Source organism: Vidua macroura, unplaced genomic scaffold, assembly GCF_024509145.1.
Source record: "Vidua macroura isolate BioBank_ID:100142 unplaced genomic scaffold, ASM2450914v1 whyUn_scaffold_126, whole genome shotgun sequence".
NCBI classification, from domain to species: domain Eukaryota; kingdom Metazoa; phylum Chordata; class Aves; order Passeriformes; family Viduidae; genus Vidua; species Vidua macroura.
This window is the reverse complement of record NW_026530547.1, coordinates 53,420-71,021: the sequence shown is the minus strand read 5'-3', so window position 1 is coordinate 71,021 and position 17,602 is coordinate 53,420. Positions and strand designations below refer to the sequence as shown.

The 17,602-nt window shown below is 63.7% G+C and overlaps 1 protein-coding gene across 1 annotated transcript in view; it reads right to left on the bottom strand.

Annotated features, from left to right (window-relative positions):
- Positions 1–3,455: 3,455 nt before the first annotated feature.
- The window catches only part of TRIM28 (tripartite motif containing 28), a 31,441-nt gene continuing 17,294 nt past the window's right edge, over positions 3,456–17,602 (bottom strand). Inside the window, 12 exon segments of the mRNA XM_053969163.1 lie at positions 3,456–3,681; positions 3,771–3,905; positions 5,414–5,488; positions 5,570–5,593; positions 5,595–5,667; positions 7,195–7,478; positions 8,679–9,075; positions 10,627–10,686; positions 10,953–10,989; positions 11,351–11,507; positions 11,581–11,654; positions 14,015–14,129. Of these exon segments, the coding sequence (XP_053825138.1) occupies positions 3,544–3,681; positions 3,771–3,905; positions 5,414–5,488; positions 5,570–5,593; positions 5,595–5,667; positions 7,195–7,478; positions 8,679–9,075; positions 10,627–10,686; positions 10,953–10,989; positions 11,351–11,507; positions 11,581–11,654; positions 14,015–14,129 (1,569 nt within the window). The 3' untranslated portion in view covers positions 3,456–3,543.

The following is a 17,602-nucleotide window of genomic DNA, read 5'->3' as shown; positions in this document are numbered from 1 at the left end:
TGAGGGCCGGCCGGCTCGGCAACTTCCGGAGCCGCTCGGGACTCTCCGGAACCGCTTCACGGCCGCTCGGCAACTTCCGGGACGGCTTCGGGAAGCTCCGGCGTCGCTTCGGTACAACTTCGGGAGTTTCCGGTACCGCTTCGGGAACCTCCGGAGTCGCTTGGCGACTTCCGGAACCGCCTCGGGGATCTCCGGAACCGCCTCGGAACCGCTTCGGAGCTTTGCGGAACGGTCTCGGGGGTGTCCGGAGCCGCTCGAAACCTTCCGGAGATCTTCGGAAAGGGGGAGGAGGATCGGGACGCTCCGGAACCGCTTCGGAGCCGCTGGGCAATCTCCGGGGCCGCTTCGTGGGTATCTGGAATCGCTTCGAGAACCTCCGCACGGCTTCGGAATCCCTCGGGAAACTCCGGAGTGGCCTGGCAACTTCCGGAACTGCTTCGGAACCGTTTCGGGGGGTGGCGGAACGGCCTCGGGGGGCGCCGGCGCCGCTTGGGAACCGCTTCCGGAAACTCCGGAATCGCTTCGGGGATCTCCGGAAGGGAGGGGGGGAGGGGCACGGGGGGGGTCTCCGGAAGGGGCGGTTCGGGACCCCTCGGGACCTTCTGGAAAGAATCGGGCGGGCCCGAGGGCGCTTCGGCTTCTTCCGGAAGGAGATGGACTCGTTCCGGCGCTGCGACCGCGCTTCGGCTCTTTCCGGAACACTTCGGCTTCCTCCGGGAAAGGAGGCGGGGCGAAGCGCTCCGAAAAGCGCCGATCTCGGGCCCTCGGCTCTTTCCGGCGGCCGCTTCGTTTCTCCGTCCCGCGCTTCACACTCGGCTCTTTCCGGAGCACTTCGGCTCTCCCCGGTTCCCAGCAGCCAATCCTGCGCCGGGGGCGGGGCCTGAGGCCTTTTCTCCCAATGGGCGCCGCCATGTTTGTGATGGGCGCCGCCATCTTTAGTGGCCCAGGGGTGAACTGGGACCAGTTTCCCCTCCCAGTCCCTTCCCTCTCAGCGCTGCCAGCCCCAGCAGCTCCCAGTTCAGCTCGGGGGGGGGACAGGGATGGAAGGGGGGGCAGCAGAAGGGAAAATGGGGGGCACAGGGGTGGATCCAGCCCTGGAATGGGGGAGAACCCAGGAAATCCAAGCAGAGAAATGGGGGAGAACCCAGGAAATCCAAGCCCTAAAATTGGGGAGAATCCAGGAAATCCAAGCCCTGGAATTGGGGAGAATCCAGGAAATCCAAGCCCTAAAACTGGAGAGAACCCAGGAAATCCAAGCCCTAAAATTGGGGAGAATCCAGGAAATCCAAGCCCTGGATTTGGGGAAAATCCAGGAAATCCAAGCCCAGAAACGGGGGAGAATCCAGGAAATCCAAGCACTAAAACTGGGGAGAATTCAAGAAATCCAAGCAAAGAAATTGGGGAGAATCCAGGAAATCCAAACCCTAAAATCTGGGAGAACCCAGGAAATCCAAGCCCAGAAACTGGGGAGAATGCAGGAAATTGAAGCACAGAAATGAGACAGAATCCAGGAAATGCAAGCCCTGGAATTGGGGAAAATCCAAGAAATCCAAGCCCTAAAACTGGGGAGAATTCAGGAAATCCAAGCCCTAAAATTGGGGACAATTCAAGAAATCTAAGCACAGAAATTGGGAAGAATCCAGGAAATCCAAGCCCTGGAATTGGGGAGAATCCAGGAAATCCAAGCACAGAAATTGGGGAAATCCAGGAAATCCAAACCCCAAAACTGGAGAGAATTCAGGAAATCCAAACCCTAAAATTGGGGAGAACCCAGGAAATCCAGGTCAAATCAAGCACAGAAACTGGGGAGAATCCAGGAAACCCAAGCACAGAAATGAGACAGAATCCAGGAAATCCAAGTCCTAAAATTGGGGAAAATCATGAAAATCCAAGCCCTGGAATGGCGGAGAACCCAGGAAATCCAAGCCCAGAAATTGGGGAGAATCCAGGAAATCCAAGCCCTAAAATTCAGGAGAACCCAGGAAATCCAAGCCCAGAAAGGAGGCAGATCCCAGGAGCCCAAGGCAGGGCTTTATTTTCCCACGTGACCCCAGGGAAACGGGGGACAGGGACACGCCCACGTCCCGGGGGGCTCTGGGGGAGCCCAAATGTCGTGGTTTGACATGGGAGTGAATTTTTTTTTGGGAAGTTGGATCAAACCATTCAGTGATCATGTTTGGATATTGGCACCTGGAGTGACCACTGAACATATGGACACGCCTCTGAGAACAGAGGGTTCTCAGGGGGTTTTAACAGGGGGTTAAAAGCAAGAACTCCCAGGGGAACTCTCTCTTTGTTTCCAGTCATCAGAGAGTGCAGTGCAGACTCTCCCCTGCCCAGTCATGGCCTTGTCCAGGTCAGCCGAGGGGGCTGAAGGTCTGGAACCGAGCCAGCTCCTACAGAGGGAAGGGTGGAGAGAAGCAGAGATGCCTTTGTCCCCCACCCCCAGAGGGAAAGAGACAGAGAGCCTGACAGCACCTGGAGATTTGCCGGCAGAGGAGATGCAGAAAGGGGGGGGATGATGCCCATCGTGGGAGTCGAGAATGCGGGGCAGGGATTTCAGCCATCCAGGGAGTCTGAACTTTTAATCCTTTCCAGGAAATGAGGGCTTTGTAAAATATTACTCCTCCTCGATTTGTAGTGGAAGAGAGACAGTCCAGGACCTGAGATGTTAGAAGAAGAAATATTTAGGTGGGAGGAGATGATGAAGTAGGTTTTGGCTGGACTTTTCTTGTTAGCCCTCGACTGAACCAAATTCTCCTGCAATAGAGACTGCATTTTAGGGGGATGCAGTGGTGACCCAAGGAGACCAGCTTCAGCAACCACCAGCGAAGGAATGGCAAGAACAGAGGAAAGCTGAGGAGGGAATGGTGATGCCCTCTGTCTTCAGGAGGAAGATGATTTCTGTTCCTGGACCCTTGGCCCCAGGGGAAAATGGGGGGGACTGTAGTCCCAAGATGAGAAGCTGAACTGTTGTATCTTTGGGTCTGTGGCAAAGCATCCTTACAGGAGCCCTATGAGCAGTCTGTCCATGCGTGATGGTGAGAGCCCTGTGACATGGAAAGGAGAGTGTCACACTGGCAGATTTACTCTGGGTGGTTGCCGTGTGTGATGTGGAAACACAGGAGGTGGCAACTGTGTTTCCTGGGGGGTCTATGGCACAGGAGAGGCTCCTCTCTCCCTTGATAGACTGAGTATTGATTATCTGAAGGGTGGTAATTTGAACAGGAATCCCGGGTGACGTTTCATGGCTGGGTGTTTTTGGAAATTGGGAGGAGGAGGGGTGTTTTAAAAGGTCTTCATCCTGGATTTAGTTTATGTGTTTTCCGTAGTAGTAGTTTAATAAAGTTTTTTTTCCTTTGTTATTAAGCTTGGGCCTGCTCTGCTCTGTTCCTGATAACATCTCACAGCATTTATTTAGGGAAGTTGCATTTTCACGGGGGCGCTGGCATTGCGCCAGTGTCCAACCATGACATTTTACCCGTGGTGGGGGGGGGGCAAAAGGGGGTGCTGGGAGGGCTTTCACCCCCCCAGGAGGGGCGATCAGGAGCCTGGAGACACCTCCAGGGCTTCCTCGGGATCCACCAGGAGCCTGGAGAACTTCTGGTCCCCGAAGACGGCGCTGAGGCGGCTCTCGAGGAAGCGCTGCAGCCCCAGGATGGACTGGACGTCCGCCTTGTCCTGGGTGGGGGGGGAAAGGCAATTCCAGAGGGGCTGGACCCCCCCCCAAAAAAAAACCCCAAAAGAAGCCCCCCCGGGGGCCGCCAGACCTCGGTGAGGCGGTGGAACTGGCGCAGCAGGCGCCAGCCGTCGCGGGCGAACTCCTCGGGGCTGCGGTAGTGGGGGCTCAGCTTCTCCTGCAGCCGCGCCCGCATCAGCGTCAGGTCCATGGCGTCGCGGCCGTCCTGCGGGGCCGGCGGCGCGGTCAGCGGCCCCGGCGGATCCCACCCCTGATCCCCTACAGATCCCACCCCTGATCCTGATCTGGCCCCAGTCCCACCCCAGATCCCACCCCCTGATCCCAAACCAGGCAGATCCCACCCCTGATCGCCCCCAGATCCCAATTCTGATCCTGATCCCACTCCCTGATCCTGGTCCATCCTCTGATCCCACCCCAGATCCCACCCCTGATCCTGATCACACCCCAGATCCCACCCCTGATCCCAAACAGGGTGGACCCCACCCCTGATCCCCCACAGATCCCACCCCTGATCCTGATCCCACCCTGATCTCACCCCCTGATCCTGATCCATCCTCTGATCCCACCCCAGATCCCACCCCTGATCCTGATCCCACCCCTGATCCCAAACAGGGCAGATCCCACCCCTGATCCCCCACAGATCCCACCCCTGATCCTGATCCGGCCCCAGTCCCACCCCTGTTCCTGATCCCACCCCTTATCCTGCCCTGATCCCACTCCCTGATCCTGATCCATCCTCTGATCCCACCCCAGATCCCACCCCCTGATCCCAAACCGGGCAGATCCCACCCCTCATCCCCCCCAGATCCCAATTCTGATCCTGATCCCGCCCCTATCTCACCCCCTGATCCTGATCCATCCTCTGATCCCACCCCAGATCCCATCCCTGATCCTGATCCCACCCCTTATTCCCCCCCAGATCCCACCCCCTGATCCCAAACAGGGCAGATCCCACCCCAGATCCTGATCCCGCTCCGATCCCACCCCTGATCCTGATCCATCCTCTGATCCCACCCCTGATTCCACCCCAGATCTCCCCCCAGATCCCAGATCCCCCCGATCTCTGGGGAGCTGATCCCACCCCTGATCGGCCCCAGATCCCAGATCCCGCCCACTCCTCGGGGAGCCGATCCCACCCCAGATCTCCCCCCAGATCCCAGATCCTGCCTGCTCACCAGGGAGCTGATTCCCCCCCCCCCCAGATTCCAGATCCCGCCTGCTCCTCAGGGAGCCGATCCCACCCCTGGTCCCCCCCAGATCCCAGATCCTGCCCGCTCACCCCGATCCCAGATCCCCAATCCCTGGGGAGCTGATCCCCCCCTGATCCCAGATCCCCAATCCCGCCCACTCACTGGGGAGCTGATCCCACCCCTGATCCTCCCAGATCCCGCCCACTCACCAGGGAGCCAATCCCACCCCAGATCCCAGATCCCCGATCCCACCTGCTCCCCAGGGAACGGATCCCACCCCAGATCTCCCCCCAGATCCCCGATCCCCCCCGCTCCTCAGGGAGCTGATCCCACTCCAGATCCCGAGTCCTGCCCGCTCACTGGGGAGCTGCTCCCACCCCTGATCCCCCCCAGATCCCTGATCCTGCCCGCTCCTCAGGGAGCTGATCCCCCCCCAGATCCCAGATCCTGCCCGCTCACTGGGGAGCTGATCCCACCCCAGATCTCCCCCCCAGATCCCCGATCCCCGATCCCGCCCGCTCACCGGGGAGCTGCAGAGGCGCTGCAGGGGCCGGCAGGGCTCGTGGCACAGCAGCTCCAGCAGGACGAACTCGCAGCGCTGCGGGGTCGGCATCGGTGCTGAGATCCCGGAGGGAAGGGATCCCACGGGATCGACCCGGCGGGATCAGCCCGGCCTCACCTGCTGGTCCTGGGGGCTCAGCTTGAGGGGGGGGGCCCGGCTCCGGCTCCGGGAGGGGCGGGGGCAGCTCCTGGCACAGCAAACACGTCCACTCGGGGCTGCGGGATCGGCAACGGGGTCACGCGGGATCGGCGCCCGGGGGTCCCCACGGGACTGGGATCGAGGGATCGGGAAGGGGATCCCATGGGATTGATGATCAGGGATCCCCATGGGGCTGGGATCGAGGGATCCAGAATGGGATCCCATGGGATCGGCGCCCGGGGGTCCCCACGGGACTGGGATCAAGGGATCAGGAAGGGGATCCCATGGGATCGGTGATCAGGGATCCCCACAGGGCTGGGATCAAGGGATCCAGAATGGGATCCCATGGGATCAGTGCTCAGGGATCCCCATGGGGCTGAGATCAAGCTATCAGGAATGGGGTCACATGGGATCGGCACCCTGGGGTCCCCACGGGACTGGGATCAAGGGATCAGGAAGGGGATCCCATGGGATCAGTGCTCAGGTGTCCCCACAGGGCTGGGATCGAGGGATCGGGAATGGGATTCCATGGGATCAGTGCTCAGGGATCCCGACGGGACTGGGATCGAGGGATCGGGAATGGGATCCCATGGGATCAGTGCTCAGGTGTCCCCACGGGGCTGGGATCGAGGGATCCGGAATGGGATCCCATGGGATCAGTGCTCAGGGATCCCGACGGGGCTGCGATCAAGGGATCAGGAATGGGGTCACATGGGATCAGTGCTCAGGGATCCCCATGGGGCTGGGATCAAGGGATCAGGAAGGGGATCCCATGGGATTGATGATCAGGGATCCCCATGGGGCTGGGATCGAGGGATCCAGAATGGGATCCCATGGGATCGGTGCCCAGGGGTCCCCACGGGACTGGGATCAAGGGATCAGGAAGGTGATCCCATGGGATCAGTGCTCAGGTGTCCCCATGGGGCTGGGATCGAGGGATCAGGAATGGGGTCACAGGGGTTTGGTGCCCAGAGACCCCCAGGGGGTGACACGGGGCAGTGGATCCCACAGGGGTGACACTGGACAGTGGATCCCAGGGACATTGGGGGGTGACACGGGGCAGTGGATCCCAGGGGGTGACACGGGGCAGTGGATCCCAGGGACATTGGGGGGTGACACAGGGCAGTGGATCCCAGGGGGTGACACAGGTCAGCGGATCCCACGGGGATGACACGGGGCAGTGGATCCCAGGGACATTGGGGGGTGACACAGGGCAGTGGATCCCAGGGGGTGACACGGGGCAGTGGATCCCAGGGACATTGGGGGGTGACACAGGGCAGTGGATCCCAGGGGGTGACACAGGTCAGTGGATCCCACGGGGATGACACGGGGCAGTGGATCCCAGGGACATTGGGGGGTGACACGGGGCAGTGGATCCCAGGGGGTGACACGGGGCAGTGGATCCCACGGGGATGACACGGGGCAGTGGATCCCAGGGACATTGGGGGGTGACACAGGGCAGTGGATCCCAGGGGGGTGACACGGGGCAGTGGATCCCAGGGACATTGGGGGGTGACACGGGGCAGTAGATCCCAGGCACAGGGAGGCGCTGGGGGCAGCAGATCCCGGTGGATCCTGGCAGATCCCCGCGGCGGATCCCGTACCTGGGCACGTCCTGCAGCGCGGGCAGGTGGCAGTGCAGGTGGAAGCAGCGCTGGCAGCGGTCGCACATCACCACGGCCCCGGCCTGGCCGCACACGCGGCAGCACGAGACCCCCGGGAGCCCCCCCGGGACCCCCGGGAGCCCCCCCGGGACCACCGGGACCCCCGGGAGCCCCAGGCCAGGGGAGGAGCCCGGGGCAGGGCCCGGCTCCCCCGGGGGAGGGGGCGGCAGCCCCACGGGTTTGGTGTCCCCGATGTCCCCGATGGGCAACTCCTGCTGCTCCTCCTGCGCGGGGGGGACACGGTCAGGGACAGGGGACATTGGAGGGGACGGGGACAGGGGACATTGGAGGGGACAGGGACAGGGGACACGGTCAGGGACAGGGTCAGGGACAGGGGACATTGGAGAGGACAGGGGACACTGGAGGGGACAGGGGACAGGGTCAGGGACAGGGGACATTGGAGGGGACAGGGACAGGGGACACGGTCAGGGACAGGGGACATTGGAGGGGACAGGGGACATTGGAGGGGACAGGGGACACGGTCAGGGACAGGGGACATTGGAGGGGACGGGGACAGGGGACATTGGAGGGGACAGGGACAGGGGACACGGTCAGGGACAGGGTCAGGGACAGGGGACATTGGAGGGGACAGGGACAGGGACAGGGGACACTGGAGGGGACAAGGACAGGGACAGGGGACATTGGAGGGGACAAGGACAGGGACAGGGGACACAGTCAGGGACAGGGGCCATTGGAGGGGACAGGGGACACGGTCAGGGACAGGGGACATTGGAGGGGACAGGGGACATTGGAGGGGACAGGGACAGGGACAGGGGACAGGGTCAGGGACAGGGGACATTGGAGGGGACAAGGACAGGGACAGGGGACACAGTCAGGGACAGGGGCCATTGGAGGGGACAGGGGACATTGGAGGGGACAGGGGACAGGGGACAGAGTCAGGGACAGGGGCCATTGGAGGGGACAGGGGACAGGGGACACAGTCAGGGACAGGGACCATTGGAGGGGACAGGGACAGGGGACACGGTCAGGGACAGGGGACATTGGAGGGGACAGGGGACATTGGAGGGGACAGGGGACAGGGGACAGAGTCAGGGACAGGGGCCATTGGAGGGGACAGGGACAGGGGACACGGTCAGGGACAGGGGACATTGGAGGGGACAGGGGACATTGGAGGGGACAGGGACAGGGGACACGGTCAGGGACAGGGGACATTGGAGGGGACAGGGGACACTGGAGGGGACAGGGGACAGCGACAGGGGACATTGGAGGGGACAGGGGACACGGTCAGGGACAGGGGACAGGGTCAGGGACAGGAGTCAGGGACAGAGTCAGGGACTATCAGGGGACAGGGACAGGGGACACTAGAAGGTGTGGGGAGGGGACAAACAGGAAGGGGAGGGGGACAGGGGACACTCACTTGGATGGGAGGGGACAATGGGAACCTGGAGGGGGACAGGTGACACCGGGGTGGGGAGGGGACAGTGGGCACTGGAGGGGACACGGGGGACACTCACCTTGACAAGGAGGGCTCCGTGTGGCTGCACCGTCCCCGCTGTCGCCGCTGTCCCCTGTGTCCCCACTGTCCCTGCTGTCCCCGCTGTCCCCCCTGTCCCCGCTGTCCCCCCTGTCCCCCCTGTCCCCGCTGTCCCCCCTGTCCCCGCTGTCCCCGCTGTCCCCTCTGTCCCCGCTGTGCCCTGCTCGATGATGATGAGGCTGAACTCCTGCTCCGAGGGCCCCGGGAAGATGCGGAACACGGGCGGCTGCGCCGGGTCCAGCTCCAGGTCCAGCTCCAGGCGCTCCAGGCTCACCCGCGGCTCCTTGGGGAGCCGGGGGCTGTCCTGAGCCCCGGGGGGGCCCCTCCTGGGGACAGCACGGTCACCCTGGGGACCCCAAACCTCCGGGGGGACCCTCCTGGGGACAGCAGGGTCACCCTGGGGACCCCAAACCTCCAGGGGGACCCTCCTGGGGACAGCAGGGTCACCCTGGGGACCCCAAACCTCCGGGGGGACCCCAAAACCTCCGGGGGGACCCTCCTGGGGACAGCACGGTCACCCTGGGGACCCCAAACCTCCGGGGGGACCCCAAAACCTCTGGTGGGACCCTCCTGGGGACAGCAGGGTCACCCTGGGAACCCCAAACCTCCGGGAGGACCCCAAACCTCCGGGGGGCCCCTCCTGGGGACAGCACGGTCACCCTGGGGACCCCAAACCTCTGGGGGGACCCCAAACCTCCAGGGGGACCCTCCTGGGGACAGCAGGGTCACCCTGGGGACCCCAAACCTCCGGGGGGACCCCAAACCTCCGGGGGGCCCCTCCTGGGGACAGCACGGTCACCCTGGGGACCCCAAACCTCTGGGGGACAGCAGGGTCACCCTGGGGACCCCAAACCTCCAGGGGGACCCTCCTGGGGACAGCACGGTCACCCTGGGGACCCCAAACCTCCGGGGGGACCCCAAAACCTCTGGTGGGACCCTCCTGGGGACAGCAGGGTCACCCTGGGAACCCCAAACCTCCGGGGGGACCCCAAAACCTCCGGGGGGACCCCAAAACCTCTGGGGGACCCTCCTGGGGACATCAGGGTCACCCTGGGGACCCCAAACCTCTGGGGGGACCCCAAACCTCCGGGGGGACCCTCCTGGGGACAGCACGGTCACCCTGGGGACCCCAAACCTCCGGGGGGACCCCAAAACCTCCGGGGGGACCCCAAACCTCCCGGGGGACCCTCCTGGGGACAGCACGGTCACCCTGGGGACCCCAAACCTCCCGGGGGACCCTCCTGGGGACAGCAGGGTCACCCTGAGGACCCCAAACCTCCAGGGGGATACCGGGAGATTTGGGGGCTGGGGGTCCTGGGAACTCTGGGACAGGGGACAGGGACAAGGCTGGGGAGGGCTGGGGACAGGGACAAGGGTTGGGGACAGGGGACAGGGACAAGGGTTGGGGACAGGCACAAGGGTTGGGGACAGGGGACAAGGGACAGTGACAAGGGTTGGGGACAGGGGACAAGGGACAGTGACAAGGGCTGGGGACAGGGACAAGGGTTGGGGACAGGGGACAGGGACAGGGGGTCCTGGCATGGGAGGACCCCAGGACAGGGACAGTGACAACGGTTGGGGACAGGGTAACAGGGACAGGGACAAGGGTTGGGGACAGGGGACAGGGACAAGGACAAGGGTTGGGGACAGGGTAACAGGGACAGGGACAAGGGTTGGGGACAGGGGACAGGGACAAGGCTGGGGAGGTTTGGGGACAGGGGACACGGACAGGGCGGGAGGACCCCAGGACAGGGGACAGGGACGTCCTGGCCAAGGGACCTTCAGGAAGGGACAGGACGGGAGGGGCTGCAGGTGGCCCTGGCCAGGGTGACAGGTGACAAGGGACAGAGGGGTCCCCTCCCCCACACGCTAATTACCGCTTAATAAGCAGCTTCTTAATGAACTTCTCCTCCCGGGGAGAACTGCTGGGGTTCCTCCTGCGGAACGGGACAGGGACACCCCCAGATGTCACCCCTGGGACAAGGGACAGCACGAGGGTGACAAGGGACAGGGGAGCAGAGGGGGGTGACAAGGGACAGGGGGAGCAGATGGGGTGACAAGGGACAGGGGAGCAGAGGGGGTGACAAGGGACAGGGGGAGCAGAGCAGTGACAAGGGACAGGGGGACCAGGGGGAGTGACAAAGGACAGGGAGTCCCAGGGGTGGCAGGGGGTGACAAGGGACAGGGACCCCCCCACACTCACGTCCTCCCTCCGGTGACGCCATTTTCAGGGCTGGGGGCTGGTGACAAACGCCATGTCAGGGACCTCCCCTGTCCTGTGTCACCTCCCGTGTCCCCTCCTATGTCCCCTCCCCTGTCCCTGTGTCCCCTCCAGTGTCCCCACATCCCCTCCCCGGGTCCCCTCCCCTGTCCCCTTCAGTGTCCCCATGTCCCCTGTCCCCATGTCCCCTCCCCTGTCCCCATGTCCCCTGTCCCCGTGTCCCCTCTCCTGTCCCCGTGTCCCCTCCCCTGTCCCCATGTCCCCTCCAGTGTCCCCACATCCCCTCCCCGGGTCCCCTCCCCTGTCCCTTCCAGTGTCCCCATGTCCCCTGTCCCCGTGTCCCCTCCCCTGTCCCCGTGTCCCCTCCCGTGTCCCCTCACCCAGCTCGGGGCTCTCGGTGGCCGCTGGCTCCAGGGGGGGAGGTGACAGCTGGCGGGGAGGTGACAGCAGGGGGGGAGGTGACAGCGTGGGGGGACCCTGCAGGAGCAGCTCGGGGCTCTCGTGTCCCCCGCCGCCCAGCGCGGCCTGGGGGTGGCCCTGCAGGACACCGGCGGTGGGGACATCACGGGGGGGCTCCGGCGGTGCCACCCCCAAAATGTCCCCCCAGTACCTGCGGGGTGGGGGAGGGGCGGGCGGGGGGAGGGCTCAGCGAGGGGGGGAGGGGCGGCTCCGAAATGATGGCACCTGGGGGGGGAGGGGAGGGAGGGGGTCAGGGGGACACCGGGGTCCCCCCGGCCCCCCTTGTCACTTGTCACCCCCCAAACAGGGACCCCTGTCCCAAACAGGGACCCCTGTCCCTTGTCACCCCTGTCCTTGTCACCCCCTGTCCCTTGTCACCCCTGTCCCTTGTCACCCCCTGTCCCCTGCCACCCCCCAAACAGGGACCCCTGTCCCAAACAGGGACCCCTGTCCCTTGTCACCCCTGTCCCGTCACCCCCCTGTCCCCTGTCACCCCTGTCCCTTGTCACCCCCTGTCACCTGTCACCCCCCAAAACAGGGACCCCTGTCCCCTGTCACCCTCTCCCTGGGACATCTTGTCCCCTGTCACCCCCTCCCTGGGACATCCTGTCCCTTGTCACCCCATGTCACCTGTCACCCCCCAAACAGGGACCCCTGTCCCGTCACCCCCTGTCCCCTGTCACCCCCTGTCCCTTGTCACCCCTGTCCCTTGTCACCCCCTGTCCCCTGCCACCCCCCAAACAGGGACCCCTGTCCCATCACCCCCTGTCCCCTGTCACCCTTTGTCCCTTGTCACCCCCCAAAACAGGGACCCCTGTCCCCTGTCACCCCCTGTCACCTGTCACCCCCCAAACAGGGACCCCTGTCCCATCACCCCCTGTCCTCTGTCCCCCCCTGTCCCCTGTCACCCCCTGTCCCCTGTCACCCCCCCAAAACAGGGACCCCTGTCCCCTGTCACCCCCTGTCCCCTGTCACCCCCCTGTCCCTTGTCACCCCCTGTCCCCTGCCACCCCCCAAACAGGGACCCCTGTCCCATCACCCCCTGTCCCCTGTCACCCCTTGTCCCTTGTCACCCCCCGAAACAGGGACCCCTGTCCCTTGTCACCCCTGTCCCTTGTCACCCCCTGTCCCCTGCCACCCCCCAAACAGGGACCCCTGTCCCAAACAGGGACCCCTGTCCCATCACCCCCTGTCCCCTGTCACCCCTTGTCCCTTGTCACCCCCCGAAACAGGGACCCCTGTCCCCTGTCACCCCCTCCCTGGGACATCCTGTCCCCTGTCACACCCCAAACAGGGATGTCCTGTCCCCTGTCACCCCCTCCCTGGGACATCCTGTCCCCTGTCACACCCCAAACAGGGATGTCCTGTTCCCTTGTCACCCCCTCCCTGGGATAGGATGTCCCCTGTCACCCCCCAAACAGGGACACCCTCTCCCTTGTCACCCCCTGCCCCATGTCACCCCCTCCCTGGTACCCTCTGTCACCCCCTGTCCCTTGCCACCCTTTCCCTGTGACCTCCTGCCCCTTGTCACCCCCTCCCTGAGACATCCTCTCCCCTGTCACCCCCTGTCCCTTGTCACCCCCTGTCCCTTGTCACCCCCTCCCTGGTACCCTCTGTCACCTCCCACCTGGCACCTCCTGTCCTTTGTCACCTCCATCCCGTGGCCCCCCTTGCCCTTTGTCACCTCCCCCCTGGGACCCCCTGTCCCTTGTCACTGCCACCCTCACCCCTCCGTGCCCTTGTCCCTGCTGTCCCTTGTATCCCTGTCCCCCTGGATGTCCCCAGTGTCCCCTGGATGTCCCCAACTGTCCCCATTGTCCCTGGTGTCCCCAGCTGTCCCTAGCTGTTCCCAATGTCCCCCTGGTGTCCCTGGTGTCCCCAGGTGTCCCCAGTATCCCCAGCTGTCCCCGGTGTCCCCATTGTCCCCAGCTGTCCCTCATGTCCCCCAGCTGTCCCCATTGTCCCCAGTGTCCCCTGGTTTCCCCACTCTCCCCAGCTGTCCCCATTGTCCCCAGTGTCCCCAGCTGTCCCCCACTGTCCCCAGCTGTCCCCTGGCTGTCCCCCAGCTGTCCCCATTGTCCCCGGTGTCCCCAGCTGTCCCCCAGTGTCCCCTGGCTGTCCCCAGCTGTCCCCCACTGTCCCCATTGTCCCCAGCTGTCCCCCAGTGTCCCCATTGTCCCCAGTGTCCCCAGCTGTCCCCCATTGTCCCCAGTGTCCCCAGCTGTCCCCCAGTGTCCCCAGCTGTCCCCCACTGTCCCCAGCTGTCCCCTGGCTGTCCCCCAGCTGTCCCCATTGTCCCCGGTGTCCCCAGCTGTCCCCCAGTGTCCCCAGGTGTCCCCATTGTCCCCAGCTGTCCCCCAGTGTCCCCACTGTCCCCAGCTGTCCCCTGGCTGTCCCCAGCTGTCCCCCAGTGTCCCCACTGTCCCCCAGCTGTCCCCACTGTCCCCCAGCTGTCCCCCAGCAGTCCCCGCTGTCCCCACTCTCCCCCAGCTTTCTCTGCTGTCCCCACTGTCCCCATTGTCCCCACTCTCCCCCAGCTTTCTCTGCTGTCCCCGCTGTCCCCGCTGTCCCCGGTGTCCCCTCACCGAAGCTCTGGGCGCTCCTGGTCCAGCCCTGCAGGTCCCACTGGAATCTCATCTCCCCCTGCGGCTCCAGCGGCTCCAGCGGCGCCCCGAGAGCCCGCAGCAGCTGTGCCTGGATCTGGGGACATTGGGGACATTGGGGACACTGGGGACACAGGGGACATTGGGGACAGTGGGGACATTGGGGACACTGGGACCCCGAGAGCCCGCAGCAGCTGTGCCTGGATCTGGGGACACTGGGGACATTGGGGACATTGGGGACATTGGGGACACTGGGGACATTGGGGACAGTGGGGACACAGGGACCCCGAGAGCCCGCAGCAGCTGTGCCTGGATCTGGGGACATTGGGGACATTGGGGACACTGGGGACACAGGGACCCCGAGAGCCCGCAGCAGCTGTGCCTGGATCTGGGGACATTGGGGACATTGGGGACATTGGGGACACTGGGGACACAGGGGACACAGGGGACACAGGGACCCCGAGAGCCCGCAGCAGCTGTGCCTGGATCTGGGGACATTGGGGACATTGGGGACACTGGGGACACAGGGGACATTGGGGACAGTGGGGACACAGGGACCCCGAGAGCCCGCAGCAGCTGTGCCTGGATCTGGGGACATTGGGGACATTGGGGACACTGGGGACACAGGGGACACAGGGACCCCGAGAGCCCGCAGCAGCTGTGCCTGGATCTGGGGACACTGGGGACATTGGGGACACTGGGGACATTGGGGACACAGGGACCCCGAGAGCCCGCAGCAGCTGTGCCTGGATCTGGGGACATTGGGGACATTGGGGACATGGGGGACATTGGGGACACAGGGGACACAGGGACCCCGAGAGCCCGCAGCAGCTGTGCCTGGATCTGGGGACACAGGGGACATTGGGGACATTGGGGACATTGGGGACATTGGGGACACAGGGGACATTGGGGACAGTGGGGACACAGGGACCCCGAGAGCCCGCAGCAGCTGTGCCTGGATCTGGAGACACTGGGGACATTGGGGACACTGGGGACACAGGGGACACAGGGGACACAGGGACCCCGAGAGCCCGCAGCAGCTGTGCCTGGATCTGGGGACATTGGGGACACTGGGGACACAGGGGACACAGGGACCCCGAGAGCCCGCAGCAGCTGTGCCTGGATCTGGGGACACAGGGGACATTGGGGACATTGGGGACATTGGGGACATTGGGGACACAGGGGACATTGGGGACAGTGGGGACACAGGGACCCCGAGAGCCCGCAGCAGCTGTGCCTGGATCTGGAGACACTGGGGACATTGGGGACACTGGGGACACAGGGGACACAGGGGACACAGGGACCCCGAGAGCCCGCAGCAGCTGTGCCTGGATCTGGGGACATTGGGGACATTGGGGACATGGGGGACATTGGGGACACAGGGACCCCGAGAGCCCGCAGCAGCTGTGCCTGGATCTGGGGACATTGGGGACATTGGGGACATTGGGGACACTGGGGACATTGGGGACATTGGGGACATTGGGGACATGGGGGACATTGGGGACACAGGGGACACAGGGACCCCGAGAGCCCGCAGCAGCTGTGCCTGGATCTGGGGACATTGGGGACATTGGGGACACTGGGGACATTGGGGACATTGGGGACATTGGGGACATTGGGGACACAGGGGACACAGGGGACAGAGGGACCCCGAGAGCCCGCAGCAGCTGTGCCTGGATCTGGGGACACTGGGGACATTGGGGACATTGGGGACATTGGGGACATTGGGGACACAGGGGACACAGGGACATTGGGGACACAGGGGACATCGGGGACACCAGGGGACATCAGGAGAAATGGCCCAGGGGATGGCACAGTGAGGGGACATCAGGGCACATGGCCCAGGAGGGTGGCACAGTGAGGGGACAGCGTGGGGACACAGGAGAGCACCGCGGGGACGTTGTCACAGCACAGGGACACCCAGGGGACGTGTGGGACCACAGAGAGGGGGACAGGAGGTGGCACCCAGTGGCACCTGTCACCTCCCAGGGGGTCTGAGGGGACAACCCCTGGCTACAGCAGCAGGGACAGCAGGGCAGTGGCAGCAGGGGACATGGGGACACCTGGGGACAAACTGTTCCTTGGGGACAGTCCTGTGACCCAAGCCAGGGGACATGGGGACACCCGGGGTCCCCAGGTATCCCCAAGTGTCCCCAGGTGTCCCCGGGTGTCCCAGGTGTCTCCAAGTGTCCCCAGGTGTCCCCGGGTGTCCCCAAGGGTCCCCAGGTGTCTCCAAGTGTCCCCAGTTGTCCCCAGGTGACCCCAAGTGACCCTGGGTGTCCCCAGGTGTTCCCAAGTGTCCCCAGGTGTCCCACGTGTCCCAGGTGTCCCTGTGTGTCCCCAGGTGACCCCAAGTGACCCTGGGTGTCCCCAGGTGTTCCCAAGTGTCCCCAGGTGTCCCAGGTGTCCCTGTGTGTCCCCAGGTGACCCCAAGTGACCCTGGGTGTCCCCAATTGTCCCCAGGTGTTCCCAAGTGTCCCCAGGTGTCCCAGGTGTCCCTGTGTGTCCCCAGGTGACCCCAAGTGACCCTGGGTGTCCCCAGTTGTCCCCGGGTGTCCCCCGGTATCCCCAAGTGTCCCCAATTGTCCCCAGGTGTTCCCAAGTGTCCCCAACTGTCCCACGTGTCCCCAAGTGTCCCTGGGTGTCCCCAATTGTCCCCAGGTGTCCCCAAGTGCCCCTGGGTGTCCCCAGGTGACCCCAAGTGACCAAAGGTGTCCCCAGGTGTCCCCAGGTGTCCCCAAGTGCCACCCCCAGGGGTCCCAGCCCAAGGTGCTGCTCTGGGGGTCCCGGGGGCTCTGCCCAGCACAGAGTGGGGAGAAATGGGGGAAAACTGAGAGAAATTGGGAAAAAGGAGGGGGAAAAGGGGAAAATTGGGGAAAAATGGGGAAAAACTGAGAGAATTTGGGAAAAATGGGGGGCGGGAAAAGGGGAAAAAATGGGGACAAACAGGCAAAAATGGGGAGAAAATGGGGAGAAAGCAGGGAAAAATGAGGAGAAATGGGGAGAATTGGGAAGAAACAGGAACAAATAGGGGGAAACGGGGAGAAACGGGGAAAAATAGGGAAAAATGGGAAAAAATGGGGACAAACAGGCAAAAATGGGGAGAAAATGGGGAGAATGGGGAGAAATGGGGAAAATGGAGAAAAATGGGGAGAAATGGGGAGAAATGGGGAGAAATGGGGGAAAATGGGGGAAAGGGGGAAAAAGGGGAGAAATTAAGGGGAAATGGGGGTAAATGGGGAAAAATGGGGAGAAATGGGGAGAAATAGGGAAAAATGGGAAGAATGGGGAAAAATGAGGAGAAATGGGGAAAAATGGGGAAAAGGGGGGGAAATGGGGAAAATGGGGGAAATGGTGGGAACCGGGGGTGCAGGCGCTCACCAGGCCCCGGGAGAGCAGCAGGGCGGTGCCGTGGGGGTGGAAAAATGGGGAGAAATGGGGGAAAATGGGGGAAAATAGGGGGAAAATGGGGGAAAATGGGGAAAAATGGGGGGAAATATGGGAAAATGGGGAGAAACGGGGAGAAACGGGGGAATATGAGGAGAAATGGGGAGAATTGGGGAGAAACAG